The sequence below is a fragment of the Chelonia mydas genome, chromosome 2, assembly GCF_015237465.2.
Source record: "Chelonia mydas isolate rCheMyd1 chromosome 2, rCheMyd1.pri.v2, whole genome shotgun sequence".
In the NCBI taxonomy this organism is placed as follows: Eukaryota; Metazoa; Chordata; order Testudines; family Cheloniidae; genus Chelonia; species Chelonia mydas.
In genome coordinates, this window is record NC_057850.1 from 173,114,109 (window position 1) to 173,137,243 (window position 23,135).

The window sequence follows — 23,135 nt, forward strand, 5'->3', positions numbered from 1 at the left end:
TTCCTTTATAAAACAAAATAAGGCTTTGAAATATGAGTAATTGTTTTAAAAAATTGAAAGATTAATGTATTTTAAATAAAATTCAGCATTACAAAATATTCTGTCCAGTTTGTTTATTTATTTAAAGGAAATCTAAACACTTTTTAAACAGTTTTTTCAAGGCAGACATACACAAGTTCAATCCTTGAGGGGGCCATTTAAGGATTTGGAGCAAAAACAATTGGAGATTGGTCCTGCTTTGAGCAGGGGGTTGGACTAGATGATCTCCTGAGGTCCCTTCCAACTCTGATATTCTATGATTGGAAGTCTGGAAGAGAATGGTAAAGCTAAACACGCACACCTGCCTTATACATGGCAAACTTCCATATTATATCTTTTAACAACATACAAGTTATAATGAATGAAATACAATCTTAACTGGATATACCCTCTTCAGTACATGCCTAAAGAATTTCAAAAAGTGAAATACTCTCTTTAATGCATACTTTAAGCTCAAACAGTTCATTTTAAACCAATAAATAAAGGCAAGAGTTCTCAGATATCACTCTGAACTTTTCCGCGTCTCCAAACTCTGCAAGTCCTTATTTTCTTTAATATTAATCTGTCCTAAAATTTTTATCCAAGTCTGGGCAAATTATTGGCATAAGTACAACCACATTGGGCCCTGAATGCTTGCAGTATCCATATAGGAAAAATCATATTAGCTGTATTTTACATATATACACAATTAGCAGTATATCTTTAATAGCCTGTGCAGCTATGTTCTTAGTATTCCCACATCCTGTATGAAGATTAGACAGGTTCTGCATACTTGTATTTACTTCTGAAGAGGTTAAAATTCTTTAAAGAAAACAACTGTGTTATTTCCCGAATCATACATAGGATGTGTTTTCCATTACTTAACCAACAAAACAATTTAATAAAAAAGTTTCCTATGGAACAGGGAAGTGGGTAAAACATACTGTAACTAAAATACTTCTGTTTTCAAAGGATGACAACATTTGCAGGAAAACTAAGTACTTTGCACCAAATTCTGCCATTCCCACTCATTTTAGAGTAATTTGCCCAATGAAATCAACAGGATTAGTTATAGATTAGGATACTATGTACTGTTCAATATAAGTCTGGCCCTTATTCAGTAGGTAATGTCTTAGCCTTGAAACTTTTCAAACATACTGGTATTTAAATTGGCTAGCTTGGCCTGCTTAAGTGAAAATAAATACCTACAAAGCTATCTTTGGACTAAATATTTTATATACAATTACGATGGACTCTAGTACACATTTATATTTTGGAGAAAAAACGAAACACACCCCTATTGCTGCTGTTGCAGTCCAGAACACAAGAAGACACAGCACAATCCACTAACGTTAATAAGCCAAGTTTGCTCTGACCAGAGCAGATCCTCAGCTGATGTAAATCATCATAGCTCTTCAGCTCAGAATCAGGCCTGGGTTTTAAAGAAAAATATTTACCAAAAATACTTACCGTTGCGACTTATTTTTTACTATGATTTCATTTTGTTTGCACAACACCCTGAACATGATAGCAGGAAGAGGGGAAACTTTTAAAAATTAATTAGATTTGTAGTGCTGATTCTGCCCTCTCTGTTTGTTTTTATGGGAGCTACGTTCATAGCCATGAGCAGAAGATATTTTTATGTTTTTAAGCTTCTTGTGGAAAGGCCTTTGCTTACCCCCAGCCCTGAGTGAAGTTACCTTGTAGCAATTACTGAGGTTTATCAAGTTTGCGGTAGCAAATTGCACAGCTGCAATGGCTCATGAGCACCGAACGTGACCTCCTGCTGCACTTTTACATGCTGAACATGGGAGCCGGGGGTTGTTTTAAGGCTTGTTTATTTTTGAGGCTTGAGTTATTTTGTTTGCTGGAAGATGTGGTTATTTAGTGGAAAATTCTATAAACTAAGCTAGTCACTGCTGTTTCAGAAAAGGTAGCTTGTGATTGGCGTGTGAGATAACATGAGGACAGTTAAACCACAGCCAGTCCTGCGCCCTACCACATACGTATTTACAAGCCACAGCTAATGGAAATACAAAGTAATGCAAAGACATGCCTGAGTTGCATGTAGAGAGTACAGTAACACTTCATAGTCTATTACCATGGTATCTGTAGAAATAGTGCAGTTTAATCTACAGTGTGTTGGAGGCACATTAATGCACACAGACTACCACTGCAAGACTAGGAGGATTGTAGGAAAGCTACATGCACTGATGTTCCTCCTTCCTACTATGAAGTCATTACATGAAGTTAGATTTTGTCTAGTGAGGTTAATACCATTCAGGAGATAATCATCTTGTCAACTGTGAGGGCAAGCGTCCTGTCATACTGTATCCACACACGCGGTTGAATATCTATTTTCTACCGGTTATGATTTCATAGGTCACAGTGCCAGAATGACAATCCACATTCAATTAGGGCAACAGTTACTAAGAAATATGAATAATGTACAAATTCCACCCACCGCACATTGATTATAAAACAGCAATTGTTGATAAAAATGCTAGAAAAATGACAAGGGATTCACAGTCTGAAGGAAGCATGTGGTACTTCTAGAGATAAACACCATACAGTGACGTCTGCCAGTAGAGCACAAGTAAGATTCTTACACAGAAAACCTGAATAATGTAATGTTCACTACCAAAACACCGATACATGTTATGGCAACTACCCATGGATTATTTTCCCCCTCAAGTAAATGCTTCATGCAACTCTGGATGAAATATGATCTGCTAATGGCTGTTATAGAGCTGTGAAAAAAGCTACGGTTTCACTATTTTTCTACTTGGTAATGTATGGCTAGGTTTTGAAACTACTGCTATCATATCACAGGTCACCTGCTACTCATTAAACCCTGAGCATGGACACCCACATAATAAGGTATAGGAGGATGGCTGTTATGCACCTGGGTGTTAAAGTTAACAAACAAATGGCACAAGATTCTGAAGTAACTAGTAATTTGGGGTTATCCAATTTGTGACACCTTAAGTGCAGGTGCTCAGCACTTTCTGAAAATCAGGGCCCCTTTGAGGTGTCCCAAGTTGAGCACCCAAAAACTGAGATGCCCAAAAATCACACCCGTAGGTTTAAAGTTTCCTGTTTTCTCTGGCTAATGCTACTTAAAAAGGAGACTATCAATAAAAACTGAATAGATTTTCTGTCTGTGAATAGTTTTCATATCCTAGGCCTTAATTTCATTTTAAAGTAGGTTATAGTTTCCACCCTCCCACAATCCACATAATTATTGTAGAAGCTCATTTCCTGAAACCCTTCACCAAAACAGAGTTGTTTACTCTTTGCATTGAAAACTTTGTCCAAAACATTTATTAGAATAAACTCCACATTTGCCTTCTGCTTGAATAAACAGGATTCTACTGTTGCACAGGCTATATTTAGAGATTACACTCCACCACACGAGTCTGTCACAATAGGCAGGAATACATTAACTTTACAGGGCTGTCCCATAAAATCTATACAAAAATGAAAGTCAACATAGACCATTTGTTTCCCAGTGAGAGACAAGGAGGTTGGAAAGGCAGGTCTTCATAATATGTGAAGGGACAGACAAACATGTCGCAACATGTCACATTGTTTTTATTAACATTTTTCTTTATTTTACAAAGAGTGCATAAGTCCATTAAAAAAAAAGCATGGAGTTTAAAAAAAAAAGAAAATGTAAAAATTAACAAGACAAATATTTAACAAAGTAAAATAAATTTTATCTGGTGAATTCAAACAATCATTAAATATACTTCCATCATACAGAAGTGTTACTTCAATATATTACCAGGTCTACTGATTAGTTACACAAGCACAACACTTTCTAGTAGCTACCTAGTCGTTAGAAGATCAACTTCAAGAATCACTGAATACAATATGGATGAGTAATTTTTCATAACAGCCATGAGGCAGTCTAATATATATATGTGAACAGAACAACTCTGTGAGGTATTACAGTACACGGGAATCACTCCTCTTTCCTCGCTAATAAATACATTCTTTTGTTAGCAGTTCCACCAATAAGTCAACTGCAGACATTGTCATTACAGTTTCAAAATAGGCAATTCCCTAATGGCCTTTGATTCAGATTTTCACTCTGTAAGAGATAAAACAAGTCAAGATGAATAAATAGAGTTTGATCCAAGACAACGGACATTAAAAGAGAGAGAGGCTCAAAAAGAGAGAGCAATATCTCATTACTACTCACAAAAAAAATCAGAAATAAGCCATGAAAAAAAGACAGGTAGGAACTTAAGCCTCTTAAGAGGATTAATTCCCCATCAATTAGAAACAATATCAGTTTTAGTACAGTGAGCACATTTGAGGGAAAGACTACTGTGAAATATTATAGAAAGAATTCTGTTTCTTCAATAGTTAATAAAATTGATAGGTAAGAAAATAATTTGTACTAAGAATTAAGAGAGGGTAACACATAAAACATAAGGCATACACCAAGTAGCCAAACCCTTTCCTGACCCTGATATGGTCTCCTGTCCCTCTTCTTTCTGTTGTTTAAAACACTTTAACACACAGAATCCCCCAGCATTCTACACTTAGGTCATGTCTACACTACAGACACAGCACCATAGCTATACCACTGTAGCACCGCAGCACAGATACTACAGCAATGGAAGGGGTTTTCCCCCTGGTTGTAGGAACTTGACCTCCCCAGGGGACAGCAGCATTCTTTTATTGACCTAGCTGTGTCCACATTGGGGGGAGGGGAGCGGAGGTGCCACAGCTACAGCACTCTAGCGTGTGGATTTTTTCACAGCAACTATGTTGACCTAACTTTTCAGTGTAGGCCCCACCTAAGAGAAAGGACTCAAAGTAACTTCTGCTCCTTTCTCTCTTCTACTCAAGATCCTCTAACTTCTTGTTCTTCCCCATCTTCCAACGTGAGAAACGGGAGGAATGTCAGGGGGCCAACAGATGCACACACACGACTAGCCCACTTCCTTTTATGTGCTCCATGACAGTTCATCTCAGACCCTACCAGAGTACCCAGTGTGCCTTGACCTCATCTGTTGCTGTCTCCAGGAAGAGGAAAAACGGGGATAGTCAGAACTCATTGTAGGTGGGTCCTAATTCACCCTTTCAGCAATCAGATATATCGCTTCTGCTCCCTAACAGCCATCTCAGACATTAGAAACAGGCCAGTTCCAACAGCATTAACCATTTGGATTGTGGCTAATTCCTAGGTGATTAATAAAAGAGACTTTTTATGCAAGAGACATTTTCCCTAAAGAAGGACTTGCCTGTTACCTCTCATAGTTGCTATACAATTGGTTTTTCACTATCCTGTTTTTCTTCAGATTCTTCATCAGATCCTAAACAGGAAAAGAATAACATTATTAGTTTGGTAAGAGAAACTCAGAGTGTTTATTAAAAAACCAGTTCAAATTGTGAAGACAAGGTTTTCCTAATGTAACCCACACACTGGGGTGGGTGTGGTGTTCTGTCCCAGCTAGTAGCACCGAGACCACTTGAGAGAGAGAGATTAACGAGTCTGCTCTGCAGCCTTAGCTAAGAGGCATACGGCTTTTAGCTCATGCAGTAGAGGCTCATGCACTAAGCTCCAGAGGTCCCGGGTTCGATGCCACCCGCCGACGACCGGGGTCTGTTGATGTTTAATCTAAAATAAGAGATTTTTGTGTAAAATGGAAATGCTAGTAAAGGCCTAAGTAAAGTATTTTATAAGCATCAGGTCATTAGTAAACCGAACACCATTACTGAAATAACGGTATCCATTTATATGACGTGAAGACTGAACTAATCGGAATTATCACAGCACAGTTGTGACCACCGTTGGTTAATTATTAACCCCATTTTAGAGACAGGAATACGTACTCAAGATCACAGAATGCATTAGTATCAGAGATGGGGTTAGAATTCTGGAGATCTTCACTCCCAGTTTTAAGCTCGAACCACAGTACTACACACATCTATAATCAGTAAACCCTTTAGAGTGGACCCTTTCTATACCCCCGCCTAGAACTTCAACCTACTGTGCCACATTGGAGGGAGTGTCCCTTCAGAATCTAGTGCCAACTCAACAGGGATACTAAACTGGTCAGATGCGGACTAGCAAACAGAAGTTCTGTAGCTATGTTTTGAGTTATAGATTCCTTTGTTCCCACCACACCTGGCACTGAACACTGCTTGTGGTCAGTGAGAAATTTCTCAGCCTCTGAACCATTCCAGCTTTGAGTATGTGTCTTGGACAGTTATTTTTCCTGTGAGAATCTCATTTGATTGTAACTGTTTATGATGAAAAATGCCTGGGAAACTTACTCTGGAGATCTGTGCCACTATCTTTAAGCCAGATTGTGGACCACAAGAGTAATGCTGTATTTTTCACATGAAATCTGTGGTAAAAAAGTCACAGAGCATGAAGGGATTTTTTTTTTAAACTGAACTACTTCAAATCATTAAAATTCTTTGTCGTGGCTTAACTGCCTCTATTATTTTGAAGTTGAATTTTAAAAGGAACTGTAAAAATCTAACTGCTGCCTGGCTCAGTTAGCACCTGCTCTCACCACAATGGTTACTCAGCAACCATTAGCTGCTTATTGAAGATAAAGGGGCTGCAAGTACAGTAAACTGAAACTGAGCTATTCCTCTTAAAGGGACACAGCTTTACATTTTTGAAAGGACTAACTTAAAAATATTCCATGTTCCACTAGGGCTTGTCTACACAGTACACCAGAAGGGTGTAAACTGTAAAGTGCTCCCATGTGTTGTACTCTAACTGCCCTGTTGACTTGCTCTAAAAGGTCCCTACTGTGTGTTGATATCGCCCCATATGACACAGTACTGCATTAACATGCATTAAGAGTGCATTAAAGGGCAGAGTGCAATATTTTAGAGCACTCTAGAGTTTACACCCCTTTGGTGCATGTGGCCATGCCATGTAGACAAGCCCTAAAAATTTAAAACAAAAAAGTGTAAAGGGTTTTTCTGCTCTCCTATTGGTCTTTTTACCATAGACGAAGCCGATTAGCAAGGGGAGCGTTGAAAGTAACTATACGTAAAGCTATCAGACACACAAAGGAAATGAACTGATAGAGAAATTTTTTTTTACCATCTTTTAGTTACAATAATCACTGGTTTTACTTTTAGCAATAGTAGGTACAGAATTTTCAAACGTATGATTTTCAAGTTAAGAGTGTCCCTTAAATTTCTATCAGATGTTTATTTGCCAGCTTTCCCAATGGACTGCAAACTATTTTGTGACATTCTAGACCACCACCTAGATATATACTGAAACATTCTGATTTATTATCTCTTAAATTAATTATATCCCAATGTTGCTCATTCTCTTTTTAGTCTCTCCTCATTGACAATGAAAAATATGGTCATCAATTTATATCTCCAGTGATATTGTCTATACTATTTCTGACTTTAAATTTATTGGCTGAGCTTGCAAAGGTCTTACGCTGAACTTGATGGCATTTCTCTGTTCATAATTCAATATCTTTCAATTCTAAAATTCCAAGAAATATTCTAGGCCAGACCCCTATTTATTTTGAGGAAAACTGGAAAGCCAGAATGGGGAAAACAAGGAATAACACTTTAAGCACCTCTATAATAGTCCACAGATCAAACAACTGGTTGCTGGCACCGAATAACGCCTTCCAGCACGACAACACCCTATCCAACCTCTGCTTGTCTTTCCAATACAGTAACATATTGACACCCTGAATGATACACCTCCCACAAAAATAATAATGGTATGGGGGGAATGGAGGGCATGCAGGTGGGGGCATGCACACAGCTCCTGGTGTGGAGGGGACAATGGAGGTTCACAGAAAGCCGCGGGGGAACTTGGCATAAGGGGAGGGAAGAATGGCAGGCACATCATTTTTGGAAGAGGGAAATCGGAGGGACTTTGGTATGGGATGCACACAGAGCTGTTGCTATGGGAGAGAATGGTGGACACTGGCATGGAGGGATAGAGGAATGGGACACACAGAATCCCTGTCAGGAAGAGGTTGGGGGGAGTCCCTAAAACAGAGAGGGATGGGAAGATGATAGACAGGGAGCTTGTGGGATGGAATGGAAGAATGCAAGGATCCCCTGGTGTGTGCAATAAAACTTGGCCCACACAATCTAAGGAAGCTTTAATCCATGACAGCAGTAAGGATCATTTCAAGAATGAGTATACTCTTCAGCAGACCTTTAAAAATCCCAGTCTCAAAGGTTGCTATCAAACCCCAATTCTCTTGTCTGTAGCAGTAGACTGCACAGCATATCCCTAATTTTTTGTTTAAAACTCTGCTTTTGTGCCACTAGATTGGATTAGATCTGACTGCTTACTTCTGCCATTATTCCTCAAAATCTACTGTAAACCAGATTAGACCAGTGGACATTATAATTTTCTAAAATATTTTCTGATTTAAAGTTACCTGTATGACTTATTTTTACTCTATGCATCTTCACATGATTCTACAGGCAAGAAATAATGCAGCATTGTGGATTTCAAAATAAGGTTACAAGGGTAACGATGCAATACTTCCGATACTCAGCCTGTATTCTTAATGTCTCAGAATTACAACCTACTAGATAGATATCATCATCTCTCAGATACAACAGGTGACTAAGCATATGGGTACAGGAGCAATTAGCTGTTTTATTCTGTGCTTTAAATTGTCCTAATGCCTCTTACCACCACTAGATGGAACTATACGACAGCTATCTTTATTATACTATGATGCTAAACAGTTTAACCTTATACTAAATTCAGCAGTTAATATCCCTTCTTCAGTAATAAATCATCATCATAACAAGATCATCTTTGATTATATTGCACTCTTGCTCCTGAGTGATACTTCTACATTAACCTCCACATAACATGCAAAATAACTGTCAATAGTAGCCTTATGGACATAAAATACTGAATTTATCACCAGTACAAAGTTATTAAAAAATGGATATGTGATCTTCCCATGTAAGTTTCTCCTCTGTACAGAGATTGCCAGTGTGACCTCTACGTTGTTGCTCCTTATTATGGGTACCTCCACCCCACAGCTGGTTATTGAAGCTTTTGTTACCATGTCTAAATCCTGTACAAGCCTCTCTCTCAGCCCAGTGAAAGATTTCCTAACCTGTAACACTTCCTCAAAGCACCTGAGAACTGAAGCATTCTATGTAGATTTCCTTAGTGCAGGAATACAGCTATGAATAACTGCAAAGACTTTCTCCTCTTTGTTGCACTTTCAGTAACAAAAAACAAAGTTTGATTTCCAAAAATTCAGGGTTTAATTTTAATGGCTTGGGATACATCCAAGGAACACCGTAGGTGCCCTGGGGCAAGCATGGAAAAGGCCTGCCACCGAAAGGACCAGGCTCACTCCAGTCACTGGGGTGACCACTGCATTGCTCTGATCCTGCTGCAGCAGCAAGATAGCAGCAGAAGGACTGAGATGGGATCGCTTCCAGGAACAGTTTTGCTTGGTGCCAAAAGCCATTCAGCCAGCTATCTACAACACTGTAACAAGACCAGAAGTCCAGATTCCTGACAGGTAAGCTCCTCACAGAAATCTGACACAATTGTTTTTGTTCCACCCCCCACATCTGACAGATCAGAGAGCTGTGAAGAGTCCCTAATGGAACTGTAAGGGTAGCAACTCAATTAACCTGTGAAAAATAATGCCCAAGTAGACATTTATAAAGCACACCTTACAAGATCACAGGAAGATATTTATAATATTTTGCAGATGACAATATTTGATTTGATTTCATATTTTAAAAGGTATGAACAGACAGCATGACTGCATGAAAGTGCAATCCTATTCTGAAAAATGACTAGCGTGGTATTGTGGGGTTCCATATTTGTTTCTTAAAGAATTCAGCTGTAGTTCATTCTACAAGTAAACAGATGACAGTATCTGCACTCCCTGCAAACTCATCCTTGAATCAGATAGTAAAGCTGTTTTTTTCTGGCTTGTGTCTAGTCACCTCTTACACTGACCCAATTGAGGTGCACCATAAGTGTAGTTAAGATGCAAGTGAAGTTTGCCTCAGCAGAACTCAGCATGCTTACACTTTATCTATCTATAACACTTAGGGCTAGTCTACACTACAATGCTACATCGACGCAGCTGTGCCGCTGTAGCACGTCTGGTGAAGATGCACTATGCCAACAGGAGAGCACTCTCCCATTGGCATAATTACTCCACCTCAATGAGAGGCTGAAGCTATGTTGGTGGGAAAGTGTCTCCTGCCGACATAGCGTGGTATAGACACTGCTTTACGTGAAACTAACTTACATTGCCCCTGAACGACGTAAGCTACATCAACTTAAGCAGTAGTGTAGACAAGCCCTTATTTCTGTTCAGATTTTCTGATGACATGACAGCAGGAAACCCCTTGATCTCAAGTTCTGATCTGTTTTAAATTTGTTGGCCTTTCAGTTTAATTGACTGTCATCTTGCTTTTGTATTATGTATGGTAGGACTCAGACCTCCCTACTCCATTCATTATGTTATATATCAGTATCATGTCTCCTCTCTGAACAGTAAACTTATTTAACTAAACAGATCTAAAAATCAGATATCTAAAGAACAGGTTTTATATTTCTTGACACTACTAGAAAAGGATTTGAGAGATTATTTTAGTGTCAAACTGACCAGCTGACAGATTTCAAAATAAATGTAACTTCATATTGTAAAGCTTTATAGCAATGGATAAGTCTTATTTCTGCAGTGTTAAAATGCTACATGGAATTTTACTTGCAACAAGTGTCTTACATATTGTAGCAAAAATTACAACAGGGAAGCATAAATTGCAAACTGATCAAATCAGATCGAACACTGATAAATTCAAATCACATTTTCTGGACCAAAACTATAAAATTACTGTGTCACTGCCCTGTAGATTAGATATACGCTCTGTGGGAATCTGCAGGAAACCTAACAGCAACAGAAAATTATTCTCTGCATACACACTCTGAATAAAATTACCTGCTGCAGATTCAGGAGGAGAATAAAACTGCCCATCAGAGAGGTGTCCTGGCTGAAGAAGAGCTGCTCGCTCAGACGCATCTTGCACCAGCAAGAGCCCTAAAAAAAAGCAGTAATTAGAAATGTGCATCATTGTTACCACTATCAGTCAGAATGTAAGGTACTATATTATAAAAAGTTTGTTTCCATTGTGGTCTGTGTAAGTTGTGTTACTGCAAGACATTATTTCAATACAAAAGAACTCACAAAAAGTTAGGACTTACTCTTTGATGGGTGGGATTTGGGGAGGAGGGACTAAACATCGCAAGAAAAAGGCTAATACAGTGCCCATCTTTAAAAAAAGAAAGGAGGCGTATCCTGGGAACTACAGGCCAGTCAGCCTCACCTTAGTCCCTGGAAAAATCGTGGAGCAGGTCCTCAAGGAATCAATTCTGAAGCACTTAGAGGAGAGGACAGTGATCAGGAACAGTCAGCATGGATTCACCAAGGGCAGTCATGCCTGACTAATCTAATCGCCTTCTATGACGAGATAACTGGCTCTGTGGATGAGGGGAAAGCAGTGGACGTGTTGTTCCTTGACTTTAGAAAAGCTTTTGACACGGTCTCCCACAGTATTCTTGCCAGCAAGTTAAAGAAGTATGGGCTGGATGAATGGACTATAAGGTGGATAGAAAGCTGGCTAGATTGTCGGGCTCAACGGGTAGTGATCAATGGCTCCATGTCTAGCTGGCAGCCGCTATCAACTGGAGTACCCCAAAGGTCGGTCCTCGGGCCGGTTTTGTTCAATATCTTCATTAATGATCTGGAGGATGGTGTGGATTGCACCCTCAGCAAGTCTGCAGATGACACTAAATTGGGAGGAGAGGTAGATACGCTGGAGGGTAGGGATAGGATACAGAGGGACCTAGACAAATGAGAGGACTGGGCCAAAAGAAATCTGATGAGGTTCAACAAGGACAAGTGCAGAGTCCTCCACTTAGGATGGAAGAATCCCATGCACCGCTACAGACTAGGGACCGAATGGCTAGGCAGCAGTTCTGCAGAAAAGGATCTAGGGGTTACAGTGGACGAGAAGCTAGATATGAGTCAACGGTGTGCCCTTGTTGCCAAGAAGGCCAATGGCATTTTGGGATGTATAAGTAGGGGCATTGCCAGCAGATCGAGGGACGTGATTGTTCCCCTCTATTCGACATTGGTGAGGCCACATCTGGAGTACTGTGTCCAGTTTTGGGCCCCACACTACAAGAAGGATGTGTAAAAAATTGGAAAACGTCCAGCGGAGGGCAACAAAAATGATTAGGGGACTGGAACACATGACTTCTGAGGAGAGGCTGAGGGAACTGGGATTGTTTAGCCTGCGGAAGAGAAGAATAAGTGGGGATTTGATAGCTGCTTTCAACTACCTGAAAGGGGGTTCCAAAGAGGATGGATCTAGACTGTTCTCAGTGGTAGAAGAGGACAGGACAAGGAGTAATGGTCTCAAGTTGCAGTGGGGGAGGTTTAGGTTGGATATTAGGAAAAACTTTTTCACTAAGAGGGTGGTAAAACACTGGAACGCGTTACCTAGGGAGGTGGTGGAATCTCCTTCCTTAGAAGTTTTTAAGGTCAGGCTTGACAAAGCCCTGGCTGGGATGATTTAGTTGGGGATTTGTCCTGCTTTGAGCAGGGGGTTGGACTAGATGACCTCCTGAGGTCCCTTCCAACCCTGATATTCTATGATTCTAAGAAGCAAAGAGTGCTGTGGAAAAGAAGTCTGAATCTCAGACAGTCCTATTTGTTTTGATGATGAGGATAGGTAATTCTGAGTAAAGCTGAAGGGAGGCTATGAATACCACCCAGTAAATAGGGAACACCTTCTAGTTATTAATTTGTGCCAATCAGACCACTTTACTTTAGACAATTTTTTTTTCCCCTAAAGTGTGAACTGTTCACTCCACCAGGCAATACAATATATCCTTGCTAACTAAGTTCTACTTATGGGAATGAATTCAAGCCTTGGGGTAGCAAAGAAAGAAATATCATGCATAATGAGCCTGCGTGGATTAGTACTGCCACTTGTTCCATTTACATTCAGCCAGTCTCAGAATCACAGGTGTTGGACATGGAAGACGTACTAGGGTTTTTAATGCATTTCCATGCCAATGCAGGAATGCTCCCTACTTTTTTTTGGTACTTGAACAAATTCAAATTCCCCATCTTTTATTTACTGTGCCATGGGGACTGCCCTGTTTTCTTAAAATGTTACTGTCACTGAATCTGTACTAAACACTGAAATAACTAATGACAAATATAGTGTGATAATAGGTTATTTTCTAATCAGAGCTGAACCTTGTTTTCCATCTCAGCCACTTATTTGCAGATAGAAATTTATCCTGCCAACCAGTTCCTTGGGAGGCAACAATCTAAGAAATCAAATATTAGTGGCGAGTGGGAAAACGGAGACCAAAATGGCTATCACAAGTGATGAGTAAATAGGAGAATAAAAACAAAGGAGGAATTAAAAATGGCTCTACAATTTAAAACCTCACCTCATGGGTAAACCTCAAAATTAGGCAGCTCAGTGCAGGGAAGCACCAAACACCTGGATGTTTACCTGCACTTCTCGGCTTACAAGACTGTTCTGAAAGTCTTACAAGAAGCAGCTCCCATGAGGTTTCCAATGCTTTTACTTCTAGCATGTCTGGAAATTCTCTCCATATTTTAGCAGGAACCACAAACTACAGACATATGTGAGAATCAAATATAATACATAGAGTTAATCTCTTTTTTCAAATCTCAAAATAAATGTGGGTTCTGTTCAAATGGCTCAAGGTAGTTTTATCCAGGTGGTTAGCCCACGTCTAGTTATAATAAATACATGCATATACATGTTCCTATTTATGAAAATATTTAACTAGAATCATAGTATCCTACAGTCCATCTTTTTCTAAAATACAGAAAAAGAAGAAAACTATTGTACTTTCCATAATTCTTGCTTTAACTTAGAACACGCAACTATTTTTCTTCACAGCAAAGGAGTTCTTAAAAATATCATTTTTCTTCCCCCAAGTGGTGTAATTACAGAGATTTTTCAGCTGTCCAGATCAGAATTCCTATTGTAGCAAGATTTCATATGGTGTATTATACATAAAAAAACAGAACATATACAACCACAAACTTGGGGAGAAATCCCAAGACATACTGAGCACTTGGAATTCTCAAATAGAAGGAAAGAGCTCTGTGGAGTGTCTGAAGTAACTGCACAACAATGCTCTACACCAGGGAACACAGCATTTTCTTTAAAAATCTTAGTAACTCAAACAAGAGCACACTGTACTTCAAAACAATAGACTTCTATAGAACAAAACTATAACTATCTCCTTTAACCCACCAAAAATGGAAAACACATTTAGGTTTTCAACAATTTCTATGAACTGAACCTCAAAAAGATGTAGGTTGCACATGTCAAATCTTTTCTTCGCTTATGAGTATTCATTGTAAAAGACGTACTTAAAAATCCAGGCTGCTAATTTTAAAACAACGCTCGACTTTGAATTCACCAGGCTGCTTAGCTGCTGGGATCCTGTGTGATGTAAGTGACAGAATAAAAATAACTGGCTAATTAGCAAGGCAAAAAATGATGTGTTACATTTTCCTATTTAGTGTTTTGGGTTTTTTTAAATAAACAAACCCCTCTAATTTAATTATCTTCTTTTTGATGGTAAGAGAGATTGAGAGGGTGAAAAGATTTGGTGCTCCAATGTGCTGGATTAACTGTAACGTGCTTCGGTGAGGAGAAACTGAGCTCCACTGTTGATACCACGATCGAGATTTATTGACCTTAGAGGCAAACATTCACTTACGGTCACTTGTTTCAGCACAGATTTAAATTGTTTATGTAAATACAAAAGGTTCACTGTACTATTACCCAGTCTGAATCTTCCAGTGGTTGAAACTAGAGGATGTTTCTTGTAGAAATACGTGCACTTTTTCAAGATCCTGCCCAATTAATGTTATCCCTTACTAAAAACATATAAAAATAAAATAAAGTCGATTAATGTGAATCCCTCTACCTTTGCTCCATAAGTCTGTAGGAGGTCTTCATCCTCCAAGCTCCTCCTCTGTCCCTCACTTGCCTCTTCTTGAAGGAGCAGCAGTTTAGAGGATGCCCTGGTCCCATACTCTGACAGATACAATAGCTCCAGGAGCACTACTCTCTCCTTTCTCCATCCTTTTTCAAAACAACTAGAGGCACCTGGTCTGTTGTGAACTCTTTCGCTCCCTTCAAGAGAAGGAGCCAGCAGCTCAGCTCCGCACTCCACTCACCAAAAAATTTTACTTGCCCCAGCTACATACAATGTTTTTTATTAAAAGATGTAAAGATATATGAAAATAAGACACACTGTTGGGTTTATGGCAAGTTGCCAATGTGGCCCTCCCATGATGTGTAATTTTGACATTCCTGAACTAGACAAAACACACTTCCTTCTGTATAGAAATTCCTCCTCCTTTTGAAGATGGGAGAAAAGATAAGGATAAGACATTCAGTGTTATCGCAGCTGTGTTGGCCCCAGGATATTAGAGAGACAAGCTGATTGAGGTAACATCTTTTATTGGACTAATAAAAGATATTACCTCCCCCACTTTGTCTCAAGAATCAGATACACTGCTAAAATCTTTGTCTCAAGGATGAGATATACTAGCAGATTTTGAGTGGGACAGGGGGAGAATACTCTTTTATTGTAAAAGGTAGAAAAAAACATGAGGTGGACTGCAATAACTGAGGTGACTATAAGAAGTAAACTTACTGTTTTCTTCTTCTGCTTCTTGTGGTAACACTTTAAAATCCAGGAACCAGGTTTCTATCCAGGCAAGTATGAAGGATATAATGGGCAGCACATAGCCAAAAGCACCTTGGGAAAACAACTTGAAAAAACAAAACACCACATTTTTCCTCATAGAAAACCATGATATTAAATAAATAAATTAGAATTTGATCTGAATACGTACCTTTGAGAGAATTACTTTTGCTAATAAAAAGGCACTGGTCACTGCTGTTGTGAACTGAAAAAGACAGTGTTAAAAATAGTTAAAACTGCACTAATAACTGTGGATTTACTTTCTCAGCACAATACAGTAATTTATTAATCGCTAAGGCATGAAATCCAAAATCACAGCAATATCATTAAAAGTTACCCAACAATTAACAAGGTCACAGATTAATAAGATTGAGGGGACAGGATGTTGAAACGTCAACTCAAATTTGAGTGTCCAGGGGCGTAGCCATTTTAATTTGGATGCCTCAAAACACCTATTTTGACACAGCAGAGATGGTAACTTAGAAACTGTGCACATACTGAGTTATTATAAATTGTAATTTAACTACATATTGATGATACCTTATTTTGTAAATCAACACCCATTTAAAGATATACCTACTTCAGAAAAAAATAAACACAGCTATTACTCCAAATACCAACCCACCTACCCTGCTATTCATTTTGCAAGCCATTTTACAGAATCAAACACTCAGATAGCTACTATATTTGGGTAAACAACTTAGAAAAATACTTCAAGTGGTATGAATAGTGAAGTCTTTTGGGGGAGGTTGGGGCGGGGGGTTGCTAAGTGCAATAGGAGAGAATAAAAATAAATTTGTGAATGAAATTTGTGATCATGAAAGCAAGGGGCTAATGGTATTCACTTGCCCTATACATACTGTGAACAGATACTATGCATCCTTCACTACATGGCTCTGTTAATGCACAATGGTCCAACATCTCTCCAAGTAATACCAATTTACAGCAAACCACGTGGTTCTCTTCTGATGAGAACACAGGAGATTTAAAATGAGATTCACTTCTTCCAGAAAAACTCCTAAACTGTTTTTGCATCTCCTCTAATGCTTACCACTTGTGATGGGTTTGGCTTGCTATCTCCCAGCCCCTTGTGTAAAGATGGAAGATGCAATCTACAAGTCAAAACTATAGGCAAGGGGATTTTGAGATGCACACTTTAGAATAAAAAAATCACTAGTCCCCTCAAATTCAGCAGCAATTTCTATTCGATGTACACCTGTAGCAAGAGAACACTGTACTTTTACTGAATCAAGAGACTCAGGCTCAGAATCAGTCTAGTGCAAGACATATTGTATATTGCTCCTTTGAAAACGTTCTACACAGAAATGCAAACACAACCAATGAAACAAATATAGCAGCACAACATAGAAAAAACTGCTTTCTTGGATCTACAATATAATGAGCCAGCAGTAGGTGCTTTATTATATTACAGCCTGCAGTGTTCACTGTAAACCACCATACGGATGGAAGTATGAGTCAGAGCCATTAAATGTGTTAAATTCCCTCTCCTCTTCATATCAGTTACAGAAATAGCTGTAAGTATTTTACTCCAATACACTCAAAAAATCCTTAAGAATTTCCCACTTTACAGGGGGCCTATGGGCAGCACTTTGAACCAGAGTATAGAACAAGATGAGCACAGTGACCATGCCTAAAATCTCCGGAAAGTGGAAGTGAGTACAACACATGAACTCAAGAGTTTGGGGCGGCAGCATGTAATTGAATGTCTGCACACTAACTCTGGTATCAATATGGCATTCTCCTTTCCCACAACCCTCCCTGAATATAGCTGCCTAGTTTCCAGTGGTTAACTGGATTTTTCAAACTCTGGTCTCAAGAAACCACGTCAGATGGAACAAGAGTTTGTGAAGTGGCATGGCAAATATAGCAACATGTGCTAAGAGCATTATAAGAAAGTGTAAGAAAAAAAAGGCACATCTATCCCCTCCCATTTTCATTTCAAAAAGGAATTCATAGCTGGAATTCTTCAAAGAACGGAAATGGGTCTTCAGGAGTCACTACCTTGTACTATTTGTATACCAAATAAGGATCATAAAAATTGATGACCAGGACTCATTTGTTTGGCATGCTACCTGTTGCACATTCTTACATTTATTTTAACATATACAGACTCTTCTCAATATACTGTTTGGAGGCATCTAAAATTTGCCAAAGTTTGACCCATTTCTAGTTAACTCTGTTGTGCTTGGCTACTACTCACAGCTATTGCCCACCAATGGCGCAGTCTGCACATTGCATATGCAAGTATTAACACGTTAAATCGAAAGACTGCCAGTAGCTGTAGAGAAAAGAAAAAAATTGCTGGTTAATTCCAAATGTATAAAAAACAGCAAGATACTCAGCTATTTGAAAATACCAACTGCTTGTAATGTAAATGAACAGGACACCACAAAGAAAGGAATTTGGTTATTAGGAAAAAGTTTTGAAAGTGGATTTGCTTATTAAGATATAAACTCAACATTTTGGCTTCTCAGTTATAAAACACTGCTGTCAATGAGACTAAAATTAAGCATATGCCTAAATGTTTGCAAGATGAGGGCCTCTAAGCATGCACCAGTATGACACCCAGCTGAAGTACATTAAATCTGCATAGGTACATGGTACATTTGTGTATAGTTCAGGACCTGAACATTTAAGCTTTTCAGATAGTTAATCTGCCAAATACCTAATGGGTTACTGTGTAAGTATATTTTAAATATTTTACCTTACAAATGATGGGATGGGAATGAACATATTTATACAATGATTTCTGTAACTGAAGAATTTAAAAGGCTTACTGAAATAAAGGTTTTACAACTATTCATATAGTCATCCTTATTTGTTTCCCTTTAGAGAATGCCTGCAATTTTTCATTTGTGTTTTACTCTTATTTTCTGTGTCCAAAAATTAGTCTTGCGCATTGGACATTTTCAAAGATCTATGTGAATAATTTTTCCAGACACAGAGTTATCCACATTTTACAATGGAAGAATTTGACACAGAGAGCTTATGGAACCTGCCCAAGGCCAAAGAATAAGTCAGTGGCACAGGTGTGATTAGAATTCTGAATCAGAGTTCCCAATCTTCCATTCCCTATCAAATTCACAATCCATTTTGATCAATTTCATGGCCAGAGGGTTTTTAATTGGCCAATTTCACATTTTCAGATGTTTACACCTGAAATTTCAGTGTTGAAACTGTGGGGGTCCCAACCCAAAAGGTACCCGGACATGGGTCAGATCTCATTCTCGCCTCTCCGCAAGAGCTGCCATGCAGGTGAGGAGGAAGTCCTGTCCATTTCCAGCCCCGCTGAGACTATCAGCTAGGAGCCCCTGGCTGGGGCGTTTCCAGCACCAAGGGGGAGTTCAGACCCACCTCCACAAGCCTCCTCCGGCTGCAAGAACCTCCTGGGCTGTTGTCCAGCCCCGGAGCTTCCTGTAGCAGGGGAAGGCACCCAGAGGTGGCTCTGATCTCCCCCGGAGAGTGGCTGTGCAGGGGAAGGGCAAGTCTTGTCCCTCCCCAGCCCAGCCAGGAGACACAGCTATGAGCCCCAGGCTGGGGTGCTCCCAGCAGCACGGCGGAGATCAGATTTCACAGAAAAGGGCTTATTTCAGTCTGTGACATGTTTTTCATGGCTGTGAAATTGGTAGGGCCCTACTTGAGACCATGCTATCTGTAAAGCATCATCTGTTCAAACGAGTTTACAAAAAAAATTTCACAAAACTTGAAACAGGCAAACACTTAAATTTAAGAGAATTGTCTTTCCCCGGCAATTAAAATATCAAAACTGAGAATAGCTTCGGAAGTACAACCAAATCTAAGTATAAAGTTGAATAAGATTAATTACATTTGTGCTAGAGGCAGAAGTAGTTTTACTTGTAAGTTCTAAATCATTTATGGATTTCAGTGTCTCCTATCAAGAGTTTTCCATTCCAAGTTATATGTTTTTCTACATAAGCAGCTTTAACTATAGGCTGGATTTATTTGCAGGATTATCATAATGATCAGATAGCTATTTTAGCTTTATAAGATGGGAGATACTGCAGGGGCACTGCTGAAGGTGGCATGGTGGGAGGCACCAGAGGGGACAACTCTTGGCTGCTGGAGCAGTTGAACATAACAGCCATGTCATCCAAAGTGGTATAAGGCAGCGTCAGTGTGGAAATGCGAGCAACATTTTACACTAATTCCAGATAAGTAGTCTCGATGCACCCATCAGTGGTGGAACAACTGGTATATAACAAATGCAATGTCAACAATTGTTCTCTCTAGGATAGACAAGGCCTAATATTACCTAAGAGGAATGAGGGTTATGGAAAAGAAAGGGGGCACAGCCCACAAATCCTGCCGATCGAAAGACAAAAAAAAGCATTTATTTGCATGCGAATATCTGCATGGTTCATGCTGTTGAGAATACTGCTTCCTGACTTTGTCCCCTTTCACACTGCCACAAAGCTGCAGTCTCAAAAAAAAAAGAGAGAGTGGAGGGCTTCTGTCCACCCATATAGAGAGTGAATAAGCAATGGAGGTGCTGCTCCCCCCCCTCCTCCTTGTTCCTAGTGCCTGTGTGTAGAGGGAAGCAGCTGGGTCATTATGTCTATAGTCATCCATATTTAAAATAGAATCTAAACATAGATTTTAATAAAAATTTAAAATAATAATTTACTTTGGTTGAAATACAGAAATCTGCAACAAACCTGACATATACAGATGTCAGCTATTGTCCTGTGATCAATTCTTCCCTCACTACTGCTGGATCTATTTCTGGAATATTGCCCAAACATAAGATTATATATCCTAATTTAAAGAGAGATGTGATTTAGAGTACATTTTCCCTCTCTTTTAAGTTACAAGAAAATCTAACCCTGGCACAGGACTCAGACTATGGGATAATAAAAGATAAGGCCTCTCTGGATAAAAAAAACAATCCCAATTCTTGCATTAAGCGTGTTTTAAAGAAATTCTAAAACAAAATACTTACAAATATATCAAAATATGAAGAATGGTAGTCATACTGCAGGACTTCCTTCTCTAAGGTAGTCTCAATGCCCCCATTTACCTATAAAAGAACAAATTAGTCTTAGCATTTACAGCTTCAGAAACTGGGAAATTACTGAAGTCAAAACACTTGCCATTTGTAACTGTACAAGTAACTGTTTCAAAGCATTTCTCTGCCTGACTCCAAGACAGGAAACATATAGGCCAGAAAAGTTACTATTCTAGAAACATCATTAGAGGAGTGGCATTGTTACAAATGTACTTTTTTCCATCAAAATGCATTTAGTATTTTCAAAAAGTCTAATGGGTCTAAGATTATCACTATTTTTAATTACTCTATGACCTACTGAGGCTGCCTTCCCGATTCTCACCCTGAGATAACAGTGAAGAAACTGTTAGTGGAAGACGTAGTCAGGCCTAAGTATTTTGCCACATTTCGTGATCAAGAAACCAAAATTCCTTGCATGTCTAATAAGCAGAATAAGTTATTTAAATCTATCAACGTAAAACAAGAAACCAATAAAAAATTACCTCCTATATCTGTGTTGGGACAACAAGTTCTCTTTCCATCTTCCTGCTTTCGAGATGTATCCCTTTTTTTTAAAGACCTTGTGTTCAGATTATTTTCTCTACTACTCTTTAATGGCCTGCTGCTATTTCACTGTCCCTTTTTTCCTTCCCTTTGTTAAGCCTCCTTTTATCATCACCTCACTCAACATTCCCCTGCCAATCATAAGTTGGCTAGTCCAAAGAACTTTCTCATGTAAAAAAACATTATTTTAAATTCTCTCACAAAGAGCATCAGGACAGAGTAACTTGAAAAAAAATTCCTCCTTTTTTACTGGAGTGTTATCTGTTGTCTACTACCAGGACACAATAGTGCTCCCTCACAGCAGTGCAGTGACAGCAAATCCTCATCAATTTGCACTACTTCCTTACTCCACACAGGGAAGCTCTCACTATCTGTGTTCACAAACACCAGTTCTAAATGACCGTTTCAGCAGATAGCGACTTGTAAGTTTCTCAAAAGCAGGGGTCAGCTCCCCTGACTTCCCCCATTTTATGATGATCATGATGGAGCTACAGAAAGCAGCTCTAAGCCATCTCCATTTCTGGCCCCATTACAAGTTAATTCATTTCTAAAAATTTACGTCATTGTTTTTTTAAATCTTAGGAGTTTATCTGTTAAAATGAGATCAAGTATTAATATTAACTTCTTGGGCAAGTCACCTGAGCTCTACCTGTTTCCCTATCTTCTTACCTAACAGGGGTGTTGAAAGACTAAATGCACTAGTGTTATTAAATGGCTTGGTTTTTCAGTTTAAAATATGGTATCAATATTTTAGTATACTTACTTAGTATTTAGCTTTTCTGTTGACAGCACCTCTTTTTAGATTTGCAACAAAACAAACACCTTTTTTTGAAAGTTGGGGATGAAAAAGATTAAGAACCCAAATTCAATATAATACAACTTCGTGAAAATAGATCACTATTACTTATAGAATACAAATACTGAATTTAATGAGACTTGCACAGTAACAGCTAACTCATGTATCGGAGATGAGCAAGTTACATGGCTACCATTATTACACTGTTCATAGTGTAAAAAAATTGGTATGGATAAACATGAACAATTCAGAGTTCTAAATCCAAGATTTGGAAAACCTAAAGTCTGTGTTCCAGAGAGTTATATGTTTTAAGGCCAAAACGGCCCAGTATGATCATCTGGTCTGACCTCCTTGTGGGTTTGGAGAACAAGGCTCTTTTTGCCGGGCAGGACAACATGCCTGCCAATCCAGACTCATGAGACTTTGGATGTTTGACAGCTGGAACAGGATGCTTCGATTCTCACCTGAACCATTCAAGTGTAACAGTAGGTTGTTGCAAAGCCAAAGAAAAGTCCACACAAAAGACAATTATGTTAACTGCTTAATTCCTAAAGTAGCACAACCTGAAATCACAGAGGTGGTGCTTGACTGACAGGAAGAGTGCATTGTTACACTCCTCACATAGCCACAGGACCAGAACTAAAGTAGGGAGAGTGCACAGATATTACAGACAAAGGAGGCTAAAGGGCATGGAACCGAGGGAGATTGGACGCTTCCCAATACTACGTCATTGACACCCATCCCCCCTCTATCCCTCACAGGAGCCAATGCAACCCTAAACACTTCCATCTCCTCTCAATTTGAGCTCCAAAATACTCTTCCAATTCTCAGAGACAACTTGCCAAAAATCCTTCCTTCTGCACGCTGTCCTCTTGCATCTATTTGCCTTTATGATAATTAATAAAGATGCCATGTTTATAACATAAAAA

General features: G+C 39.0%; 1 protein-coding gene across 10 annotated transcripts in view; it reads right to left on the reverse strand.

The window, feature by feature from the left end:
* Positions 1-3,319: 3,319 nt before the first annotated feature.
* The window catches only part of STARD3NL (STARD3 N-terminal like), a 42,163-nt gene continuing 22,347 nt past the window's right edge, over positions 3,320-23,135 (reverse strand). For 6 of the 10 annotated variants that reach the window (XM_043540578.1, XM_043540575.1, XM_043540579.1 and 3 more), the window contains 7 exons: positions 20,802-20,879; positions 18,042-18,119; positions 15,972-16,025; positions 15,770-15,887; positions 10,983-11,081; positions 5,277-5,348; positions 3,716-4,114 (listed from right to left, as the gene is read on the reverse strand). In XM_043540578.1, coding sequence (XP_043396513.1) covers positions 5,296-5,348; positions 10,983-11,081; positions 15,770-15,887; positions 15,972-16,025; positions 18,042-18,119; positions 20,802-20,879 — 480 coding nt within the window. In that variant the 3' untranslated portion in view covers positions 3,716-4,114; positions 5,277-5,295. Of the gene's footprint in view, positions 4,115-5,276; positions 5,349-10,982; positions 11,082-15,769; positions 15,888-15,971; positions 16,026-18,041; positions 18,120-20,801; positions 20,880-23,135 lie in introns of all 10 variants that reach the window. The other 4 variants (XM_043540574.1, XM_037890038.2, XM_037890037.2 and 1 more) reach the window with 4 other exon arrangements.